Source organism: Conger conger, chromosome 4, assembly GCF_963514075.1.
Source record: "Conger conger chromosome 4, fConCon1.1, whole genome shotgun sequence".
Taxonomy (NCBI): domain Eukaryota; kingdom Metazoa; phylum Chordata; class Actinopteri; order Anguilliformes; family Congridae; genus Conger; species Conger conger.
The window spans coordinates 49,344,370-49,359,076 of NC_083763.1; the positions used below are offsets into that span (position 1 = coordinate 49,344,370).

General features: G+C 43.3%; 1 protein-coding gene across 8 annotated transcripts in view; it reads left to right on the forward strand.

Annotated features, from left to right (window-relative positions):
- Positions 1-12,827, forward strand: part of mllt10 (MLLT10 histone lysine methyltransferase DOT1L cofactor) — a 62,867-nt gene extending 50,040 nt beyond the window's left edge. For 6 of the 8 annotated variants that reach the window (XM_061237795.1, XM_061237796.1, XM_061237798.1 and 3 more), the window contains 9 exons: positions 1,512-1,584; positions 3,401-3,585; positions 7,454-7,645; positions 8,158-8,234; positions 8,768-9,099; positions 9,575-9,595; positions 10,010-10,106; positions 11,214-11,408; positions 11,691-12,827. In XM_061237795.1, the coding sequence (XP_061093779.1) occupies positions 1,512-1,584; positions 3,401-3,585; positions 7,454-7,645; positions 8,158-8,234; positions 8,768-9,099; positions 9,575-9,595; positions 10,010-10,106; positions 11,214-11,408; positions 11,691-11,738 (1,220 nt within the window). In that variant the 3' untranslated portion in view covers positions 11,739-12,827. The remainder of the gene's footprint in view (positions 1-1,511; positions 1,585-3,400; positions 3,586-7,453; positions 7,646-8,157; positions 8,235-8,767; positions 9,100-9,574; positions 9,596-10,009; positions 10,107-11,213; positions 11,409-11,690) is intronic. The other 2 variants (XM_061237797.1, XM_061237803.1) reach the window with 1 other exon arrangement.
- Positions 12,828-14,707: the final 1,880 nt, after the last annotated feature.

Genomic DNA, 14,707 nt, shown 5'->3' on the forward strand with positions numbered 1-14,707 from the left:
AAGAATATTCCGGAATAAACGACCCCCTGAAGCAGGCATCTCTCTCTCTCTCTCTCTCTCTCTCTCTCTCTCTCTCTCTCTCTCTCTCTCTCTCTCTCTCTCTCTCTCTCTCTCTCTCTCTCTCACACACACACACACACACACACACACACACACACACACACACACACACACACACACACAACAGAACTGCCGAATGATCTCGGTCACCAGCTCCATACACATTTGTATAATGCACCATGTTGGTGTCCACACTGTTCTCACACTTGGTCTCTGATTTCGGTATGCTGCGTAAAAATGGGGCTGTAACTATAGCTGTGCAGTGCAGTTAGACCCCCCCTCCTCATTCCCCTCCCCCGTTCCCTGCGGTGAATGGGAGCGTTTTGTTTCCAGAGTGTTTTTGCAAGACCCTATAGCCATGTGCATGGCAGGGGGGCGGAGGGGGGGAGTGGACCATGGGGGAGGGAAGAGGAGATTGGGGGAAGGGCTATAGCACTTGAGAAATAATGGATCAGTCATGCCTTCTGCCTCAAAGAGAGGTCGCGGGGGTCATTTGATTAACAAAAGGAGAAAGAAGACCCCTTTTTAAAGAAACCACATCCTGGGTCCCGCTCGCACTACTCGCAAATCGACTTCCTCTTTCACTAAACGTAATTTATTAGTGCTCCTTACGCAAAACTTTTCTTTTAAATCGCTTTAAACATGCGGGTGAAGCATATGTTAGCCTGGCAAGTAACATATCCCTGCGGTACACACTGTGGAAGCACAATTTGTTTGATGGTTACTTGAAACAGGCACAGTTCCTCAAATGCGGGACAAAACTCTCCTGCTGCCCCGGCCATTTGTTTTGCTCGGTGAATCGCAGAGCTTCGCTAACTTGGTGTCCATGGGACCTGGACCGGAGCGAAGCCGCAAAGCCTCCTAGATCCAGCCCTATGGCAGAAGCCTGCTATCCGCTGACCTGTAGGGGTCAGCCCGTAATGAGGCTGGATCGGCAGAGTGTACCGCACATGCCCCGCCCGGCCAGAACACCGGGTTAGACAATTAAGTATTAGGTGGGCTGCAAAGTGTTAAAATGAGGAGTTGGTTGGGCGGGGGGGGGGGAGAGAATGGGATTGGCTGTCTGTCACTGGGGGCAGAGGGAGGCCGGCCGCATGTGTGATTCATTACTTTTGCTGCAGATTCTGAAAAGAAGTGTCTGCTGTATTGCTGTAGGGCCTGCAGGCAGGGCAGAATGTGGGTCTGTAGGGGGGGGGGGGGGGTTGTTGGGGGGAGGGGCAGGGGTTGAGAGGAAAGGGAGAGAGGGGGACTCCGCCAGACAAGCAGGGCGCTCAGTGTGCAGGTCGAGCTGCCAAAGACGACACATTTAGACCCGAGATGGATTTCTCCGAGGGAGGCAGGCGAGAGGACCGCCGTTGCCAGGACGCCCGGCTGGCGAGGGTAGCGTGCCGCCATTCGGGCCCGCGTCTGCGGCAAGGCGCTTTATCGACCGCGCTCTGTTTACATTTCAGATCAGGAGCTGGGAGACAATGCGCACGGCTTCCCTGGACGGGGCGCTTCACCAAAGGCAAACCTCTCCCCCCGGTAAGTCCTATTTACATTCCAGCGCCGAAAGATACCCTCCTCCGTCTGTTCGCAACCCCACCTCGACCCCCTTCGCCCGGCCCTGCGGTTGTGTATCGGCTCTTAACCAGCAAACAGACTTCTTCTTTTTTTCTTTTCTTTTTTCATTTCTTTTTTTTCCTTTTCTTTTTTTTTTTTTATAAGTTCTCTGGCTCGACCTTCCAAAGCGGTTTGATAGGCAGGACGTTGAGCATTAACACTTTTTTCTGTATCATTCAGAAGATGGTTGGTATTTTTTCCATCGTTGTGCACTATTTATGTGCATTATGTGTTTTACTAAATATGTCATAAAAATATTTTGATGGACTGTGAAACAACTTATTAAATTCTATGTCAGTATATACATTTCTAAAATGTTTCACATTTTTTGTTTCTTGTCACTTATTCTTGGAATTTGAATGACTTTTTAATTAATTAATTAAAAAAACAAATTATCATTACATAATTCTAATTGAATTTTAGCATTTTTCTTTCCAAGGTTGATACTCTTATTTTATTTGGAAGTCCTTTTTTGAAATTTATCATATTTCATTTTGGAGTATATATTTCAAATATTTTAATTTTATCTGGATTTTACAAAACAGCGTATGAAAATAAATTATGAATAATCCAGACTTTATGTATCTGGTTGCACAGTTTATGCAACACACAATATATGTGTGTACTACTTTCTTCTTATTTTTTATGGCATTATTCCTCGCAATAGTGCAGTTAATGTATTTGCACTATATTCTTATTAGATGATTTTTAAATTGGTGTACTAAAAGTAATTTATTACGATTCAAGAATTGTAAACCAATTAGTAGAGGATGTGTAGCGTTCCTATGCTTTAGAAATGCTGTGTTCACTTGGTTTCGAGTGAATTTGGTTTGAGGCAGGGCGGTCTGATTTTCTCTGACAGTTCAGTTGGGAAGTAAGCCACTGTTGAATTATGACAAGAGTGTAGAGAAACATTGTAGCATGAGTGTTTAATGTGTGTTCATAGGGTATAAGTTTATACCCTATGAACACACATTGTGACTTACCTACACAGACTAATGTGTTCCTGGAACATTAATGCATTTGCCATTTTCTTATCCTAGGTCCATAAAGAAATGACGGTTCATCTTGTGTTTTAAGTGGGAGGTGTGGGGCAGAGCTAGGCGAAATGAGGCATAGTTAATATTAATACAGGGCCAGTGATTGTGGAGATTGATGGCTGACCGGTGCCATTCTCCGAACAAGTGTAATTACCACGGAAATGGATTCACGGTTGCGTTGGGTATTGATGAAGTGTCTGACACTGGACACATTCATAATAACACAGATCGGGCTCTGTCCAAACAAGGGCGCAAGGAGATTTACTGCCCCATGTCCCGCCTGGCCCTTTTGCGAGCGCCTTGGTGTACTGACATGTATACAGTTTAGGGGAAAAAGCATGCAGCCCCTCAAGGAAACTTTCTTAAGAGTTCAAAGTTCTTTTTGATCCCACTAGCTTCCCTCCGCTGTCTGTAGGCATAATGGGGCTCGTGTCAAGGTTTTCAGCAGAGGGGAATACAACGAATACCCGACAATAAATCTCAGCAGAACGTACACGTAACAACCATTAGCACATGTAAAACATTGTGCGTACTAAATCAAATGACATTTGACAGGATTATGACAAGGATGTAGCCTTTTTATTAGCATATTACAGAACCTCCGTGTAACCGGGTATCCATTCGAGAAACCTAATCGCCAAGATTCCGTCAACAACCTTGAACAACTGCGCGCCCACTCCAATTTTTTCCCCCCGAAGCTCCCCGGTTGGCGGCCTGCAGATCCGGTACGACCCCCCCGGCCCACCCGGCCCGCTCCTCCCCAGCTCGGGGGTCGGTGACGGAGGATCGCTGCCCCCGGTGGCCACCAGCATAGAGCAGCTGCTGGAGAGGCAGTGGAATGAGGGCCAGCAGTTCCTCCTCCAGCAGGGGACGCAAGGAGACGGTAAGCTCCGCCCCTCCACCCTGCTTCCTCCCACACACGCTCAATTGCTTTCACTCCTTTATAATGACCACCAAGCCTGTATGTTTCAGTTGTTTTTCTCCTCACTGACCTGAAATGTTGTTAAGAGGCTAGGGCTCTGTATTGGTTGTATTTGGGCAACAATTAAAAGAAAAGACCATCTGGGTTTTTTTGTTTTGTTTTGAGAAGTAATAAGAATATTCGAATAGACTAGAATGCAGCAAGTATTTTAGAATGCTAAATACCTTCATTTCCCACCTGTGCACTGTCAGTGCAATTCTCCTACCTGAGCAGAAAGTCATAACGAAGTTACAAATTATTAGTTATGCTGTGACTATATACTGTATGTATGCAGTTCATAAAACACACCTCAAAGTTGTTTTGCTGTATGGCCAAACTGTTAATTGGACTTGGGCTAAACTGGTAGTGCTGATTTTTTGAGGAGCATGCATCAGTTGAGTGTGAGTAGCTGTCAGAACCTAAACATGTGCTTAGAGAATGCAATGGCTGAAGTGGATTTTTTTGAGCAGTACCATTTCATATAATGTACTCTTGAAGGATTGGGAGTGGCATCTGTGTTCTTCTAATTAGAGTGCGAGCGCATTTCCCAGGTCTTCTACAATGGCAGTGGGCCCAGAAACTACTGATTTTGTTATAGCTATGTTGCGCCATGTCTGTGTTATGGATACCCATAAAACAATATGCATTAAAAATTGGGACTTTTGTTTTGCAACAATAACTCCACTGAAATCAAACGGATCCCAACACAAGACCACTCATTCTGTTGGAAATTCACGAAAAATATTCAGGAGCTTATTCTAATTTCATGACTGTACATTTTATAACATTTAACCTATACATTTTGATGATGAATTGTCCGTAGACTTAACATGGGGTGACGCAATGCTAACATGAATGAAGCTAATTGAGAGTTCTAAATGAGCATGAGATTGTCATGTTCAGCAACATTATCTCACACAGGTAGTAGTAGCTGGATAACATACATAGCACATGGACAGTAGGCTTGCAGCAGCCAGCCTCACTGACTGTCCAAAGTGACAAGCAAGCACTGAATTTGTGATAATGTGTGGGATATGCAAGGGTGGCCAAAAAGAGACCAGCTAAGTAGGTGTACATTAACAGACAACTTACAGCTAGATCACTTAAAAAGGCTTGTCATAAACGGCAACAAAGTGAGTTCGCTACGCTAGCCAGCTAGCTCTTGCTGCACAGAAAAATGGCAGAGACAGTATTACTGCCAGCTAGTTAACTAGCTAACCTATAGTTTGGCTTTTAAAAGTAGTTTGCGTTCTACCTCGCTAGCTTGCCGACTGACTGGGATATTTCTCATTACACATGACATGAACGAACATGCAGTCCAGCTAGCAAGATAATAATATGCAAAAAAAACACAAATCTGGCATCTCCTTAGCTAAGATTTGACTGAAGAAATGTGTTTCAGACAGCAGAATTATCATTGAAATGGAAAACAATGATGCTAAGTATACTTGTAAATCATGCTTCTTTATGTTTACTTGTTATGAAAACAAAACCTTTGGTTGAGAACTCAATTCAACCAAGAATTTATCAATGAACTGCAAAATACCACTTTTTTCCAGTAGATGGCATTTACTTTACTTTAGTTAGCTACTGGGCTGAATAGATTAATGTAAGTTAAGTTCTTAACCAAGGGTTTTATTTTTAATGCGTATTTACAATGACCGACTAAGTATCAATTGAACCTCCCGGCATAAAAACTAAGGAAAAGACAAAATAAATTAAATTGATCAGCCCTAATGCTAAAATCAGCCTGCTCTCCATCAAGGTATCAGCACAGATTTTTGACAACATGCTACAGCCCTGTAGTTTATATGTTTGTGCAGAACAAGACTTTCACATTTTTACCCAATTATATGCATAAAGTTAACATTGCAGCATATTATTAATTTGATAAATTCAACAGATACAAAATTATTTGTATATATTGCATAAAACTTTTTACTTGAGTGAGAATTAAAGTTGTTTGTGGGTGACACTATCATTGAGTGACTATGACTGCACAGTAGTTAGCCATGGCTTTGTTTAATTGGACAATTACTTTTGGACAAATATTAATAATTATGAATAGGCCCATATATGTACATAGTGTAGGCTATATATACGTCTGTATCTACACATTTATCCAGAACAACATACAGTAGGCCTATATAAATGAGATCATAGCAATATACACTCTATATACTCTACAATATACACTTTCATGCAGGATCAATCAATCAATGAATAACGCTGGTAATTGTATGCTACGTACTGGCACACTTTATGTACAAGCTATGTGGTCCCAAATATTATGTAAATAAAGCATGCTTTAGAAATGTGCAAACTACTATTTCATGAGAATGAGACAAAAGATTTCAGATTTTCCTCTTGACTCTCCCGAGTGATTTTGAGAACATTTGTATCTATGGGTTTTGTGTGCTAAACGGCAATGGACACTTTTCAGTACTAAGCCATACCTGCCATTGAATAGTCATTGTTGTACACCGAGCCAGGAATATCAGTTAGTCTTGCTTTTCATAGTGTGTGTCATGGTTCTGTGGTTTCCTGGAGCTGGTGATTGTTTTAAATCCTTTTTAAAAAGAGATTGGAGTAGAATCAATATTTTTAGATTTGCTTTAAATGGTAAATCTGTGCTGTATGATGATTTCCTAATTGAATGACAGGGTTTAAGGCTAACATGGGTGTCACATTATGGAAAATAAATGGAATGTCAAATTAATTTGTAATGATATTGAGTAATTGCATTTCCCTTGAATCCCATATTTCAGCAGTCACCGAACGCATGGGTATCTTAATGAATATGTCTAAGAACCGTCTGCGGTCATATTGCTGTTTTATTACTCTTTTAATGTATATGTAATTACTTCCTTAGGTAAAGTGAGGAAAATGAGAGTAACTGTCATTCAGGCTGAAAGCACTATTGTGTTTAATTATAACTGACTCCCAGTCTGATTTAATGGCGTTTTATTTCCTCACTAATTAAGTCATTATATTTATGATTGTAATCAAATGTTCAGTCAAATGGCGGTATGTTTTTATGACTCCTGTTATACATGTCTACAGGTTTTTTATTAAATACATTTTTTTTTATGCTGACGTTACAGCATATCTCAACACAAGGCCACTGTTATACATAAAATTTGGGGTGCAGGTATCTTCATTGTTGCTGCCCATTTCCATTTTACAAGCGGCGAGTGCGTTGAATGCACTAAGAGACAAGCACACTAAGAGACAAGGAAGTGCTTACCGGGTTAATCTCATTAGATTGAGTGGCTGTAGGCTAGCTCCTGGGCTCTCTAACGGTTGCAGGCTGTTCTGGCAACAGAGGGCCAGGAAACAACCAGGTGGCAGTGAATCCCAGCACTGGGGTCAAAGGTCATTAGGGGACCCTGAAATACCATTCTTCTGGTATTTCAGGGTCCCTGAAATGGGGGTGGAGATGCACATTTGGATTACTGTGGCTTGGCCTGTCTTCAGTTCGGAATTTGTATATTAACTTACTTTACAGTTTTTAAAAAACACTTATCAGATTACCGGTACATTAACTGTAAACACGTTTTCACCACTGCATATGAAGCACGTATGAAGAGTTTACAGTAAACTGCTTCTGTTTGAAGGCATGTTTCTTCCTCCAGCATCTCCTCCACCTCTACTGCCTCATCATCTGGACACAGTTGACACTGTTGACACAGCGGGAACGTGCAGCACTGATCTGTCCTCTCTCTCTCTCATTCTCTCGCTCTCTCACATGTATGATCTCTCACACGCTCTCTCTCTGTCTCCGTCTCAGTCCTCAGCATGCTAAAGTCTCTGCACCAGCTGCAAGTGGAGAATCAGCGTCTGGAGGAGCAGATAAAGAACCTGACCATGAAGAAAGAGCGCCTGCAGCTGCTCAGCGACCAGCTCTCTGTGCCTTTTCCCCCCGCCAGCAGTATGGCCACCGCTTCCTCTCCGGAGCTCCACCCCTCCAACACACCCACAGGTGGCACCGCACCCCGAACATCCACCCCCTACACTGCCTCAGCCTAGGAAACGGAAACATTCCTCCCCGGAATTGTTCATTCCAAACTGTTTTTAACTTCATCTGCATTGTGTGCGCTTGTTGCGATTTGACCAGCTTTTGATGTTTGTGTTGTGTGTGTCCCCACTAATGAGATATGGCAGGATTTGTCCTATGAGCTTCATAATAGTCTGGACACATGCACCTCAAAGCCATACAAAACAAAGAATCTCTTTACTTTTTCTGATTTGGAAAGTGACACTTAGAAACATTACCCATAAATACAGACATGAATTATACTTTAATTAAAAGAAATCCAGAAACTACAAAACACAAAATAACATGTTTACAGCCTGACCCTGAAAGCTCATTAAAACTTGTCTTACCATTCACTAATGGTTTGACTTACCTTATTTTAAGTTTGCTGTTCATTGGAGCTATTGCATGCATATGCCAATGTCTGACCAAGGTGACGGTGTCCTTTCCTTTGCCAGATGGAATTAATAGCTGCAAGAGTTTTCACCTGGGCAGCAGTTTTTTACCTGATTCCTCTTTCAACTTAACCACTCAGGTATTTCCTTTACCTCAGTGCATGTACTACATGTAGGTTCAAAATTGAAAAAGAGAAAGCATGTAAAACATATATTATTACAGGCCAGGGACTTCATGCTCAGTTTTAATACCTGGTAAGATATCTCAGAACTTCAAACCTTTTAGAACAGTGGACCCCGGTCCTGGAGAACCACAGGGTCTGCTGGTTTTTATTGTTACTCTGCACTTAATCAATTAGAGCAGTTGATTACACTGTTACCTAACCTGGTTCCTTGGGTCTCAACTGTGTGCTGGTCTTAAGGGGAAAGCAAAAACCAGAAGACCCTGTAGCTCTCCAGGACAGAGGTTGGAGACTGTTTTAGAACATTGCTTGAAAGGCCCCGGATTAGATAAAGCTCTGGAGGAAGTCTTAAGCGAAGGAGTTGTAGTATGTAGTCTTGTTTCATCTCCATGAACTGAGTTACAATGTAGTAGTCTTGTTTCATCTCCATGTCATGATGCCTGTGTTACCTTTGAGGAGCTGATGCGAGTTCTCCCCTGTGCGTCTCCCAGGACACCTCCTGCGGCCACAGCAGCAGCAGCTCCTCTCTCTCCACCCCTCCCTCGGTGGCTCACAGCCCCCCCCAGCCCCCCAGCCAGGTGCAGCAGGTGAACGGCATGGGGGTGGCGGGCGGGGCCGCCGCGGCCTCCCTCCCCGGCATGGCCGGGGTCACAGGGCTGATGGGGGCCCTCCAGGGGGGCCCACTGGCCATGAGCGGCATCGTGAGGGCCCTGAACGGCGTCATCCAGACCCCGCCCGGCCTGGCCCAGAACAGCAGCCCTCTCTCGCACCCGGCCGCCGTGCCCAACGCGTCTCTGTCCATCCCCAGCAGCCTTAACAACAGGTCAGCCTCCTCCCCCTTACCCGCCCTCACCGCTGCCTCAGGAACTCTGAGCTTCAGTCGTTTAAGTACCTCCGAGACATTCTCGAGAATGAGATCTTAAAGGATGCTGTAACGTGTGATTGGCTCCACTATTTTCTGTCTCCTTGGTTAAAGTATGAGGCTCACACATTGTGTTTGCTCATTTGTTGGGTCAGTGATCGACCTGATGAAATTGTTGGTAAATAAAAATCATCTTTGTTTCAATAAAAAGTTCACATTTAAAGTGGTGCAGGGGCCTTATGATTGCCATTGCTAAATAGCTTCTACAGTGATAATTTCACTGATTTGTACAGAATTAATATAGTTAGCATTGTGTTCTGTGTTGGTAAGTGAAATGGGTCCATAACTCTGAAACAATATAAAAAAAGAAGTGAAGCTCAAAGTTGATTCCTTGCATGTTCTCTTTCCTGGCATTATCTATCTTGGAATGCTGCAGCACTACATCTGCAAAGACCAGGTGAGCGACTCACTGATGGCACAGCACAGGTGTTGCAACTTGTCCTGGCATCATTTGGTTTTTAGAAATTTACCAATCATTTGTGTTTCTGATCGTTGCCTATGCAGTACCTTGTCTATTGATCTGTCATTGCCAGTACTGATGTGCATTGTTGAGTCGCTGAGTGGAACACTTGGCATCAATGACCATTATCAAGTGTTGTGTAAGCCTGTGTGTCTTGTGTGACATAGCCGTGTGGTGTTTATTGTGATTGTGTACCTCCGATTTAGGTCTTGGGGTCAGATGCATAAATATGTGGTTTCGGTATGACTCAAGTCCCTCATAGGAGGTACGCCAACCTGTAAAACGCTGAGTGCGGGCATGTTATGAAGTGCTATAGGCCTGACCGCGCGGCGTGTTCTGTGCCGTCCGCAGTGTGGCGCGTCTGGGCCTGCTCTCGGAGCAGCAGCGGCAGATCCTCCTGCACCAGCACCAGCTCCAACAGCTCTTCACCTCGCCACAGCCCACGCCGGTAAGGAGGTCCCGCCTCGGCACTCGACATCACCCTGGTCCAGCCAATGAGCAGTATGCCTGGGTGATGTCGTGTGATGTATTTAACCCTTTAAGGCAGGGGTGTCAAACTGAATTCCCAGGGGGCCACAGAGTCTGCAGGTATTTGTGGTTTCCTTTCATACAGCAGCCAACTAAGGCCTTGAGAACAAGGTGTGTGGACTCTTTAGCCAATGAAAGATTTAAATTCATCGCTGAAACAAGCCACAAACCAGCAGACACCATGGCACTGCAGGACTGGATTTTGACACTGGATTTTATTCTTAAGGTGTAGGAATATTGTCATTAACGAACATTGTAATGCCGATTACAGGGTGGCCTGTAGAGTAGTGGTTAAGGTACATGACTGGGACCCGCAAGGTCGGTGGCTCGATCGGTGTAGCCACAAAGATCCACACAGCCGTTGTTGGGCACTTGAGCATGGCCCTTAACCCTGCATTGCTCCAGGGGAGGATTGTCTCCTGCTTAGTCTAATCAACTGTACGTCGCTCTGGATAAGAGCGTCTGCCAAATGCCATTACTGTAATGTAATTTAATGATTAACAATCGCAAACTTGGAAAAGTGCATAATTATAGCAGCAAAATGATTGTCGACTGTTGTTCTCTTGGCATCTTCCTTGTCGGCTGCCATTTTTGTTCTACCTTTTCCTTTTGCACTACCTTTTCCATCTGCAAGCTAATGTTTGTGGCTAAAGAAGTTTGAATATGTCGGTGGATGTTAGCTAATGTTTGTAGTCTTGAACGTACATCAAGTAATTGAAAGCAATGGAGTTCTAGAATACTGACTTTGAATTTTGAAAAACATTCTAAAAAAACCTACCACATTACATGTGTAGTAAGTGTGCAGATAATGTATAAGAGTATCCGCTAAATGGATAAATGTATAAGTAATATCCTAGTGACTAAGGTACATGACTGAGACCCAGTGAGGTTGGTGGTTCATACGTGGATGTAGCCGCAACAAGATCTGCTGGGCCCTTATCCCCCACACTGCTCCAGGGGGACTGGACTCAGTCGCTTTGGCTGAAAGCGTGAGTTGAACAGCCGTACTGTAACGTGTCCCCTGCAGGAGCAGCAGCAGCAGGCCCTGCTCTACCAGCTCATGCAGCAGCAGCACCAGCAGCAGCACGACCTGCAGCAGCTGCAGCAGTTCTCCTCCTCGCAGCTCCCCATCAACAGCCTGCTCCCAGCCGCGCAGGGCGCCATCGCGTCCAACCCCTTCCTGGCCATGCACGCGGACGCCGCCTCCGCCCAGAAGAGCACGGTCAGCGCTTCGCCTTCGCTTGCGTTTGCTTTACCCGCGCTTTTATCCAAAGCCCATGTACAAGTGTGGAGGGTTCGGTGCACAAGGGTCGTAAACTGCCGTTTTCCCAATTTTACAGGAGAGCCAAAACAAATGTTTGAATGATGTAGCTATGGATGGTACATCCTATCTTTTGCCACTAGATAGATCCCATCAGGAGCTTTCTTTGGATACATATACGGGACGGGACGTGGTGCGCTAGACCGGCAGAGGACGTGACGTGTTCTCTCTCTCTTCCCCTAGCGGCTGGTGGAGAAGGCGGGGTCGTCGGGGGGCCAGGAGAAGAGCTGACGGAAACGGGACCGCCTCTTTTTTTAAGGATCGCACTTCCTCCCCCAACCCTCTCAGGGGCCAACCATCTCAGAACAAAGAGCAGCACAGCGCACTAGGCAAATGTTCACAAAAAACATCACTTATGTTGCACTAACTGTAAATTAAAATTAATTGCTTCCATGAACATAAATGATTCAGGGACTCCACATCTTTTAAGAGGAAAGCTCTTATAAGTGGGTTCATATATATGTGTGTGTATGATACTCACATGAACAGCGCTGTGGAAGAAAGTGCACTGGGAACCTGGTGACTGATATCGAGGGAAGGGGGCAACTGCGGACCCTTCTGTTTCTAGAACTGGGTTCAGCAACTTTCGGTCCTCGAGGGCCGAGAACCTGCTGGTTTTTCTCCCTTCCCTTTATCTGGGTGTTGTGTGTGAAGGCCAATCAGTAGTGCTCTCAATGTTGATGATCCCTGTTCTAGAACTTTCCGGTTTTATTTACTATGAGTGTTTGAGTTGCTTCAGGCAAAAGTGGTAGCTGAAATGAGCTGACCGCAGCCAGTGCGGTTTGCAGGCCACATACGCGTTCGCGTTTGTCGCCCTTCCAGACGAGGCACAGCCCAGAGTTCCCGTGCATACAGTGCATTTCTTCATTTTGAGTCCCACTTTTCTATCCTAGGACCAACGAATGAGTCCCAGCCCAAGTGCCTGTTGTGTCCGTGGCCTGTGAGGCTCAGGATAATGCAGTGCACTCCTCTTCCTGAGCTCTGTCCCTTTACTCCACATTCACATCAATATCTGTAACTCAGGCAATGTCATCAAAAAGCGCCGTCTAAAAACCACACTGAGAAGCTGTTCGACCTTCAGTATTGTGCTGCATCGAGAGAGAGAGAGAAAAAACTGAAGCCAACTGTACATATTTTTTTTATTTATTTGCATTTTTGTGCAACGGGCAGAAGATAATATATTTGAAGTGCCCAATTCTTTTGTGTATAATATTGTTACTGTACAAAGTGTTCTCAAAAGTCAAGCTTAGAAGATCTTGTATTTTATTGTATACATTTTAAATGACAAAATATATTTGCTGGATTTGAAGGCTAAAACTACTTGACAATTGAAATTGGTGTCTTGCTTTTGTAAATGCCCTGTGTGTACAGAATGAAAGCGGTAGTCTGGGACCTTTGCGGGTTCGAGTAGTGCAGCTTTATTGTTTGTGTAAATGTGATTCTCCTCGATGGTGTCAGTTCTTAATGCAGCCTCAAGTTTGTGTTAACATTTTTATCTCCAAAATCCACAACAGAAAATTAATTTATTTTTATATATGCAGGGATGTTCAGGAGTCTTGCACCATTTTCTTGATACAAAAACATGCATATTTTATACTTCTCCTGAGCAAGATTAAATTTGTCATTTGTTAAGTGTATATATGAATGTTTTTCAGAGTAACACCAAAATGCTTTTGAAGGAGAATCTACATGAACAAACATGATGTATATTGTTTCTTGCAAGAACCCTCAATTCTGATAATGTAAAAATTTGTTTAAAATTAAAACATTTTTACAGTACAACAAAATGCTTTATGGATTAAGAATGTTCAATGTTACTCATCTGAAGTAAGCCAGTTTATCCTTTGTTGTCTAGCTCCTCAATTATCATTGTAGGACAAAACCCAGATGTGTGATCAGGTACTTTCCTGGTATAACCAAACAAAATACTTGTATATTACATGCTGTGGGTATTTATCTGTTCAAATGCATTTCTAAATATTGAGCACAAGCAATTATTTTTCTGGGTGCAGTACAATGGAATTCTAAATAATAGTTTTAATGTGTTGATCTGTTCTGGACTGAGTAGCACTTTACATCTATGCGATTTACCTGGTCTGATTTACATCACTTTGCTTACAGGTAAGTAAGGTAGCTAACTAGGTTAGACATTCCCAGTAATTGTGGACCCATCCCATAGTAATTTAGATGTGTGACCGACATATGGCTAAATATGATTAGCCCAGTAGTCAGTTCTTCACCAATTTCTTTTCTCCTGTAGATGTTCCTAAGATACATGCAGAGAAAAACAGTTTATACATTTTAAAAAGCCCACAATTAGACACACAATTAATTCTATGATGTCACACAAAATATCTTCATTTTTGTTTTGGAACTTTAAGCAGAAACTTAATTTTGGTTTTTACTTTGATGGCTTATGATGTTTTATAAGTAATGTTAAAGTTTTGAATATTTATGGCCCTGGCCTAATCTAAATAATATAGTGATTCCCTGGTATAAAAACTGAAATATACACTGAAAAAAAATACACTGAAAAATGTTTCCCAATAATAATGTATAGTAAGTAAATATCATTGTCTGCTTGGTGCTGCTTAGCATTTCCAGTGTGCTATTGCAGTGTAGAAATCTGTGTAACAGAGGACAAGATGCAACCCAAGCTTATATTTGGTGGGACTGGAATTGGACATTAAGCTCTTATTTTTCCTACTGTTGTTGATTCCCGTAGTTCAATGGAAATATTTGCAGTGGATTAACTGCAGTAATGGTTTTACTTGCATCATAGTAAAAAGTACCTCTTTACATTTCAGTCAATGCATCATCACAATTAATTCTGTCTTGAATTGTAACTTTAATTACATATCCTTAATATCCTTAAAACATAGTCTGCCACATACTCTTAACACTGAATGTTCACAGTGCCACTCGCTGAGAGATGGGATACACCCCCCCCTCTATTCCGGTTGAAGGTGAAATCAAGACGGACCAGAGGCATCACAGCATGTTCACTTGAAAAATGCCATGCACCCAGAGCTAGTCGCACTGCATACCACTTAACACCTATCCTCGCAGGCTGAGATACGGAAATTCAAAATGCAGCCTCACTGGTTAGTGATGAAAGGCCTGTCACGGTGATCTGAGGTTCAGCTCAGCACAGCCTCCGGCAAGATAGTGATTACATAAGGACAAATGAGGCTTTCATT